At 39.5% G+C, this 9,584-nt stretch overlaps 2 protein-coding genes across 5 annotated transcripts in view; one reads left to right on the top strand and one right to left on the bottom strand.

Annotated features, from left to right (window-relative positions):
• Window positions 1-9,584, top strand: part of LOC311614631 (uncharacterized protein CXorf58 homolog) — a 115,588-nt gene that overhangs the window by 18,261 nt on the left and 87,743 nt on the right. The gene's annotated exons all lie outside the window — the stretch shown is intronic.
• APOO (apolipoprotein O) overlaps window positions 1-9,584 on the bottom strand; it is a 62,403-nt gene that overhangs the window by 9,672 nt on the left and 43,147 nt on the right. For both annotated transcript variants that reach the window (XM_084869768.1, XM_084869769.1), the window contains exon 8: window positions 3,972-4,037. In XM_084869768.1, coding sequence (XP_084725894.1) covers window positions 4,002-4,037 — 36 coding nt within the window. In that variant the 3' untranslated portion in view covers window positions 3,972-4,001. The remainder of the gene's footprint in view (window positions 1-3,971; window positions 4,038-9,584) is intronic.

The raw sequence follows: 9,584 nt of genomic DNA, 5'->3' as shown, positions 1-9,584 counted from the left end.
TACCTTTCCTCAAAACACCCCATCATTCTTCTCTGGAATGAGATACACGGCAATCCAGACACACCAAAGGTAAACTGGCTCTTCTCTATACTGCTTTTCCCCTAATATGTGAAGAATCTACTTAGCAACTAGAGGTTTATAAATATTTTAGAGGCCAGTGACTACTTCTTTGATCTTCTAAGAAAAAATAAAAAATTCTTAAATTAAACATGTAAGCCACTAGCTTACCTTTTCAATCTCAGATTATTAATCTGCCTTGGATTCTCTAAGAATACAAGAGTTTTACTGCATTGCTAAAAACTACAAACTGGAAACAACCTATATTAATAAGGATTCAATAGATCATGGTAATCCATACTGGGATATTATTATGTAGCTAAAGGAGTGACATAGATTCAGAAGTACCAAACGGGGGAAATGTACACAATATATTAAGTGAAAAAAGGCAAGTTCATTAATTCAATATAGTTAAACCTAGCATGGTCTATGAAGTATTCTTTAAAAAAAAATTTGAACCTAAATCTGATTAAGCCTTCAGATCCATCAGTTTATTGGAAATGCACAGAAGAGAGGAACCAAGAGAGAAACAAAATGACACGAAATGGATACACTCAGCCACAGCCACATGGGAAATTCTAAAGGACAAACAAACCAAGGTTTTCAACAAATGAATAGGAAGGAAAATGAGGGAGAAGGAACTATTACAGTTTAAAAGGGGCTTAAGAGACCTATCAGCCCTGGCCGGTTTGGCTCAGTGGATAGAGCGTCAGCCTGCAGACTGAAAGGTCCCAGGTTTGATTCCGGTCAAGGGCACATGCCTAGGTTGCAGGCTCCATCCCCAGTAGGCGGCACGCATGAGGCAGCCAATCAATGATTCTCTCTCATCATTGGTGTTTCTATTTCTCTCCCTCTCCCTTCCTCTCTGAAATCCATAAAAATATATATTTTTTAAAAAGAGACCTATCAGTTAAACACAATGAGCTGATCTTGTTTAGATCCTGATTCAAACAAACCAAGTATAAAAAGTTATTCATGAGACAATCAGGGAAGTCCGCATATTGTCTGATTATTTGGATGATATTAAGAAATTAGTGTTAATTTCTTTAGGTGTGATCATAAAATTGCATTATGTGCCTTCATGGAGTTTTCAGTGTTCTTGTAAAACAACACAAGGAAATATGATCTCATTCTGTCAAAAAAATCCAAAGTATGAATGGATACATATTAATAGATAGGGAGAAGGTCTGAAATGATACACCACAATATTAACAGAAATTACCTCTGGGAAAGGAATAGAAGGCGAGTTTTTAAAAATTATCTTTATAAAAATATGCATCATTTGTAAAATTAAAAATACATCTTGCCCAGGCCAGTTTGCTCAATGGTTAGAGTGTCAGCCCTGGGACTGAAGGGTCCCAGGTTCAATTCCTGGTCAAGGGCATGTACCTCAGTTGTAAGTTCGATCCCTGGCCCTGGTTGGGGCACATAGGAGAGGCAACTAGCTAAAGTGTCTCTCACATAGATGTTTCTCTCTCTCTCTCTCTCTCTCTCTCTCTCTCTCTCTCTCTCTCTCTCTCTCTTTCTCTCTCTCTCTCTCTCTCTCTCTCTCTCTCTCTCTCTCTCTCTCACACACACACACACACACACACACACACACATACTCCCCCCCCCTTTTTACTCTCTCTAAAAATCAATGGAAAAATATTCTCGGGTGAGGATTACAGAAAAACAAACATCTCCAATAAAAACCTAAAAAGATAAAGAATGAAATCAAGGTTGTGTTTGGTATAAGTTGAACTCTGGCACAGAATATTTTTGGAAAATGAAATGGATATGTACATAGTTTCCCTTTATTCCATGTTTCATTGTCCCTAGAGAAATATAAGCATATTCAATGTAAAGTCTCTGAAGGACAAGTGTGTCTTCCTTACTGCTCTCGCTCTAGTCTCTCTTTAACAGCACATTGGATGCACACTTGGCCCCACGCGCTGGAGATGCTGATTCTGGGTAGGGCCTAGGCCTCTGCCTTTTAACGAGCTGCCTGGGTAATTTGTTTAACAACATTTGAGAACTGCTGACTTGGGGTTACTATCTGAAGGGCTGTGATGTGAAAGCAGGTCTGCATTTGTTTCCTGTGGCCCCTAACGCAGGATCAGGACCATTGTGTAGGACTTATAAGGAGACATATTTTCACTTAGTATAAAAAACAGCTTCCTAAAAATCAGAACTATGCAAAATGGCTGCTCTGTGGGGTGAGTTTTCTTTCTTTTAAAAAAAAATTTTATACCGGTAATAGATTTTATTTAACCCAACATATCTAAAATATCACAATTTCAACATGTAATAAGTGTAAAATTATTATTATTATTATATATTGGTTTGAGGGAGGGGGAAGGGTGAGAAAGAAACATCAGAGAGAATCATTGATTGGCTGCCTCCTGCAGGCCCCTAACCGGGGATGGAGCCTGCAACTGGGCATGTATGTGGGGTGAGTTTTCTACCAGTGGAAGTGAAAAGTGGGAGCACACACTTGAGGATGGGAGGTGGGTCAGATGACCCTTCTCAAAATCAAAGATTATATGACTCTCGGGTCTCCAAATATAGAGACAGCTTGAAAGAGAAAAACCTCAAACCTGGGACATTCATGAATTTTAAATTGCAGCCATAATCTATATATATAAAAGGCTAATATGCAAAGTGTCCCCATCAGGAGTTTGATCATTATTGTTTATTTCTGGAATTTTCATTTAATATTTTCAGACCACAGTTGACCACAAGTAACTAAAATAACAGAAATTGAATCTTTGAATAAGGGAGAACTACTTAAATATTTTTCTGTATTTCCTGGGCTTTATCCTCTCAAAAAATGTATCATACTATCATCCTAGCCAGGTAGCTCAGTTGGTTAGAGCACTGTCCTGATACACAAGGTTGTGCGTTTGATCCCAGTTAGGGCACATACAAGAAGCAAAAAGAAGAAGAAGAAGAAGAAGAAGAAGAAGAAGAAGAAGAAGAAGAAGAAGCAGCAGCAGCAGCAGCAGCAGCAAGCAATGAATGTATAAATAAGTGGAACAACAAATCAATGTTTCTCTCTCTCTCTCTCACCCTCCCTACCTCCCTGCCCCCTTCCTCTTCCTCTCTCTCCCTAAAACAAATCAGTAAAAATTTTAAAAAGTGTATCATACTTTCCTTTTTTTCTCCACTTAACAATAATTGTGTACATATTACCATGCAACTAAATATTATTAAAACATAATAACATCCCTGTTTATGGGTATACCATGAGAAGCCATTTTCCTGCAGTTGAATAATTTGATTGTTTCCAAATTCCATATAGTCAAGGAAATCACAAGTGCTACTATACAATTTTTAATATGCATCCAAAATAATATGACTAGTGCTCTTAACTTAGTAGGTACTTGATGAGTAAATATCAAATGAATGAAAATAAATGGTAAATTGACAATAAGACCAGCCAGAAATAATCAAACTGATTTTTCTGACTTCATCCGTCATCATCTTAAATTCCCCCAGCCTCAGGTTACTCAATCTTTACAGAAGGAATCAGTACACCTATGAATTCCCTGTCAATTAAGATAATATCTCTTAAATCTAGAGCTTCTCTAAAACAGTCATACATTCAACAAATGTTTAATGAATGACTATTTGATGAGTACAACTGTACCTACTATAGTGAAGTTTGCAAAAAGAAACTTAGGAAATAATGGCATTTTTCAATTGTTTGAAATCGTGTCTAAAAAATCCAGGTACCTCTCAGGAACAGACACAATTACATGTCATGGCACTTAAACCCAGAAATTAAAGATGGAATGAAATGCCGTCTTGTCCTATGTTTACACATAAAGCTGAAACTGCTATAATCCATTTACAGAATTGATTGAATTCATTAAAGAGCTCATTTTAGCTGGTGCTAACAATACTAAAATAGCCAGAATGTTCCTATTCTTTACCTGATTAAAATGGGCTGAACCTGGAGTATTCTACTTATTTCCAGATGAATTCTTCACATTTCCTGGCTTGTAAAACAAAAAGTAAGAATATTAGTACAGTTTGAAGAGAAACAGTGCCAGTCTTCAGCATCTGGTTGAATCGAACAGTAAATATTAGAATACGAAGTGACCCATTTCTTAGTAAACTTAAGGAATTACAGTGACAGTGACAGGCACAGAGGGGATCAGGAAATAAAGCTCCATCCAACCTCACTATACTAAGTCAGCCAAACAGCTGAGTCTATAAAAAAGAAAGTAAAATCAGCAGGGAAAAGATTTCTGTACCACTTCATGTCACAGTCATTGTGAGGACGCGTCCTGTAGGGACTTCCCTGTGTATCATCCACCAGAGGGGCCAAGCCACAAAACATGTTTACTCTGAAAGAGCTTATGATCAGATCACACCCGTACTGCCTGGCCGCCACCTGGGAACATAGAATTAGGTCATGTCATCCGTGAGAAGTGATGTAGGAAAGTTTCTAGTGGGGGTTTATGTGCTCAGGCCTTCCTTTCTTCCCTATGTTTTGAAGACTTTCATTTTAGTAAGGCCTGATGTACACAGCAAGGATCTGAGCTCTCGGGAGACGGCAACCTGAAAAACATTAGGCTGCGGTGAAGCAGGCAATGGGGCTGTCATTCTGTGGTCTAGACTTGGTGCAGGTTCTCCTGCCCGTGGGTGAAGGAGGCGGGGGGAGTGAGAGAGCAGAAACATGTGACTAATCCTGTGATTTCAGAGCATGGTTTCCAGGCAACTTCAGGATTACCGGAGTGTTTGAGAACTGGTCTCTGAGCATGGGGATCATACACCCTGGCTTGCCCAAGTTCTACTGGTTTATACCTATTGTCTCAGCACACAGTGTACCTTACACACTCTACAGCAGGGGTGGGGAATCTTTTGTCTGCCGAGGGCTACTTGCATATTAATAATATCATTCTTGGGCCACACAAAATTATCAACTTTAAAAATCAGCCTGCTATATTTGTTCAAACATTTAATTAACTAATCCCTAATGCCTTGGCAGGGCCAGACTGAATGATTTCATGGGCCTTATATGGACTGCAGGCTGGACATTCCTCACCCCTGCTCTACTAGTAAAGTATTCTAGTTCGGATGATAAATTATATCATGATCACCAGCCATATCTACAGACCATATCCTCTTGACGATTGAGTTCTGGGGAACAAGGCCATATGTATTGTTTGATGGATCATTATACAATGCCCCAGTCTACTTGTTGCTCTGAACAGAGTTCTATAGCATTCACTACCTGTGCCTTACTCTGTTCCTCCAGAGCCAGTTAAACACACACACACACACACACACACACACACACACACACACAGGCCTTCTTGCTGTTGCTCTTTCAACTTGCCAAGCTCTTTCCTGTGACGAGAACTTTGCAAAATGTACCCTTGACATCGATTGATCAATCCCAATTTTTGCTGACTGAAATGCTATTCATCCTTTAGATCTAGGCTTCCTCGGTCCACTGCCCTTTGGTTTAGATCCGTGGTCGGCAAACTGCGGCTCACGAGCCACATGCGGCTCTTTGGCCCCTTGAGTGTGGCTCTTCCACAAAATACACAGCCTGGGCGAGCCTATTTTAAAGAAGTGGCATTAGAAGAAGTTTAAGTTTAAAAAATTTGACTCTTAAAAGAAATTTCAATCGCTGTACTGTTGATATTTGGCTCTGTTGACTAATGAGTTTGCCGACCACTGGTTTAGATAAGAACCTTTAATTCACATTCATAGCACACAAGAGCTTCCTGATTTGGGTAAATCGTTCACTCATGTTTGAATCCTTTACTAATATATAAGCTTTACAAGGGCACAATATCCTTAGGACCTCCTACAACAGTATTCAAGCATTTGTATATAAAAAAAAGTCTGGGTATGTAATTAATAAAGAACAAGAAGAATTAAAAAGAGACTTATGGAGATGAGATAACAATTGGGTCTGTCATAAAAACTATGGCCCTAGCTGGTTTGGCTCTGTGGAGAGTGTCAGCCTGCGGACTAGAGGGTCCTGGGTTCGATCCCGGTCAAGGGTACTTGCCCTTGTTCGGGGAGGGCGTGCATGAGGCAGCTGTTCAATGATTCTCTCTCACCATTGATGTTTCTCTATCTCTCTCCCCCTCTCCCTTTCTCTCTGAAATCAATAAAAATATAATTTTTTTAAAACTATGTAGCTCTCACACTGGCCAGTGTTCTCAGTGGTTAGAGCATCGGCCCAGGGACCAAAGGGTCTGGATTCAATTCTGGTTCAAGGGCATGTACCTGGGTTGTGGGCCCGATCCCGGCCCACTCAGTGTGTGTGCAGGAGGCAACCGATTGTCTCTCTTACACCGATTTTTCTCTCTCTTTCTCTCCTCCTCCCTCCCTTCCACTCTCTAAAAATTGATGGGGGGAAAAATTTCCTTCAGTGAGGATTAAAAACACACACACACTATGTGGTTCTCTACTTAGTTAAATATACTTTAGGTCTGATTTACCCTAACACAATGCTTGGTAAGTATTTCCAGTGACATTCTTAAATATTCTACTATCTATACTTGCCAGAACCTCAATCTCAAAAATGTAAGATGCTAGCTTCATAAGCTTTTTTACCTTTTGGACATTAAGAAAATGAGCACACCTGGCTGGTGTGGCTCAGTGGATTGAGCATTCTCCCCTGAAACTTCCAGAAAGGACTGCAGCCCTGCTGACACCTTGATTTCGCATTAGGCTTCTGACCTACAGAGCCTATTTTAATAAATGTTTATTGCTTTCAGCCAGTAAATGTGTGGTCATTCATTACGCAGTAATAAACAACTAAAACACTGATAGGAGGCTCCTTGACTAATGGGGACAAGCCCCATGGCTCCCTTTCCTTTCAGGAGCTGTTATCTTTTCAGGCAGAAATGAAAATGTCCAGTGGTATCTATCATGGCTGAGCGCGCTAGTCTGTCCATTTAATGTTTCTCACATGGATAAACTCAGTCCTCAAAACAGCCCCCATGAGCTCCTACCCCCCTTTCCCAGCACTCTGGAGCAATTTCTAGAAGGTTTCTAGGCTTGTAAGAGGTGGGGCAGGAACAGGGTCTGGCGTGCCCACTGTGGGGTCCACTCTCTTGGCCCCCAGGTCCAAGCACTTCTAGTGACATTCTTAGATATCTGCTATCTATACTGGCAGCATCTCAATTTCAAAAATATAAGATGCTAAATTCATAAGCTGTTTCATCTTTTGGACATTAAGAAAATAAGCACACCCGGCTGGGGTGGCTCAGTGGATTGAGGGTCAATCCATGCACCAAAAGGTCACCGGTTCAAATCCCGGTCAGGGCACATGCCCAGGTTGCAAGCTCAATCCCAGGAGGCAGCCAATCCATGTTTCTCATAGACGTTTCTGTCTCTCTCTCCCCCTCTCCCTTCCTCTCTGAAATCAATAAAAACGTATTTTTAAAAAAGAAAATGAGCACATATAAACATTTTTCTGGTTGAGGGAAACAAGTCTGTTGCTAGGAAAATTTTCTTGTTTGGTTACATATCATTTATAGTATAACAAAGCATGACTGTCAAATATCTCACTAAAGAAATATCTACCCTAGGACAAATCAGACCTCTCTTGGCAGAAACTTCCATGATCTCAGATAAAACAACAACATTCGGACTTGAAAAGACAGTTTGCGATTTAGCATAAGCCAAAAATGAACTTTTTTGCATTTTCAGACAAATAATTTTATTATTTAAAAAAAATTTTATTGTTGAAAGTATTATAGATGTTCCCTTTTTTCCTCCATTGACCCCTTCCAGCCCACACCCCAGGCCTTAACCACATAATTTTCTGTGTCCATTGGTTCAGAGAAATAATTTTATCTAAAATATTTTACAACTCATTCTCCTTATAATCTCATTTTAATATATATTGGGTTTCATTGTGTTTGTTTTTTTTTAGTAATCAATACATTTAACTCAACATATCTAACATTATTTCTATGTATAATCAATATAAAAATAATGAGATCTACCGAAACCGGTTTGGCTCAGTGGTAGAGCGTCGGTCTGCAGACTGAAAGTTCCCAGGTTCGATTCCAGTCAAGGGCATGTACATTGGTTGCGGGCACATCCCCAGTAGGGGGTGTGCAAGAGGCAGCTGGTCGATGTTTTTCTCTCATCGACGTTTCTAGCTCTCTATCTCTCTCCCCTCCTCTCTGTAAAACATCAATAAAATATATTTTAAAAAATAAATAAATAAAAATAATAATAATAATGAGATTATTTACATTCTTTTTATTTCTATCATGTCTTCTAAATTGGTTGTGAATTTAAACTTTTAGCACACTTCAATTCAGACTAGCTACAGTTCAAGTACTCAGCAGCTAGTGACTGCCACAGGGCCTACACAGGGCTAGAGGAATAAGCTAAACAACACTGTGATGGTTAGTTTGATGTGTCAGCTTGGCTAGGCTACACCAGAAAATTCATGTTTGTCCACAGCATGCATTATCATTTATATTAGCAAAAGTGAAATATTTGTTTTAATCCAAACATTTCTTCCTAACTAGTCTGCTCTGGCATGTGAAAGGGGATTCCCAGACAAACCTCTGAGGTACAGCAGACCACCACCATTTCTGAGTCCCTCGCCATTTGAATTATTTTGATCAATTCACTTCTTCAAAATGTGGTTTCCTCGTTTGTAAAACTGGGATATGAAGTCAGGAATAATATAACAGGCAAGACTAAAGTGACAGGGATAAATACTTAGATGAAAAAAGCCATAAGGAAAGAGAGGGAGGGATTAGTATGAAAGTCAGGATGGCGGGTATTTTGGAAGGAGGAAGAGGACTGAGATGGGGTGGACCACATGCAGGGGCTTCTGGGTGGCTGGCAAAGTTCTAGTTTTTTGTCCAAATAATGATGGGTACAAGGGTGTTTGCGCTATAATAATTCCCTTAGCTATGAAAAAAATTAAGCTGTTGAAGGAAAGCACATTCTTGGGACAACTGGAGAAATCCCAATATGGACTGTCTATTAAGTAATGTTCATGTTAAACAGCGAAATGTTAACTTTCCTCAGTACAGTGATGATACTGTGATCATGTGAGACAATGTCCATGTTCTTTAGAAATACATGCTAAATTAGATATGGGTGGAAAGTGCAATGACATCTACAACTAACTCTCCGTATTTTCCGGTGTATAAGACGACTTTTGAAACGAAAAAAAAGTCAACCGAAAATCGGGGGCAAAAGACCAAAATTGCACAAAAATTACCTGCAGATCTTGACGGCAAAGTAAGTCTTTTCTTTGAAGTGGGGGGTAGTCTTATACAGCGAATATAGGCCTAAACCTATGTTTTAACTGTAAAATTAGGGGGCCGTCTTATACGCCGGAAAATACGGTAAGTAGTGTTCATGTAAAACAGCGAAATGTTAACTTTCCTCAGTACAGTGATGATATTGTGGTCAGGTGAGACAATGTCCATGTTCTTTAGAAATACGTGCTGAATTAAATATGGGTGGAAAGTGCAATGACATTTACAACTAACTCTCAAATGGCTCAGAAAAATAAAATACAAGTGTGCGTAGAGAGATAA

The sequence above is a fragment of the Pipistrellus hanaki genome (genome assembly GCF_964339955.1).
Source record: "Pipistrellus hanaki genome assembly, chromosome: X".
Lineage (NCBI taxonomy): Eukaryota > Metazoa > Chordata > Mammalia > Chiroptera > Vespertilionidae > Pipistrellus > Pipistrellus hanaki.
This window is presented reverse-complemented; position numbering and strand designations above follow the sequence as displayed.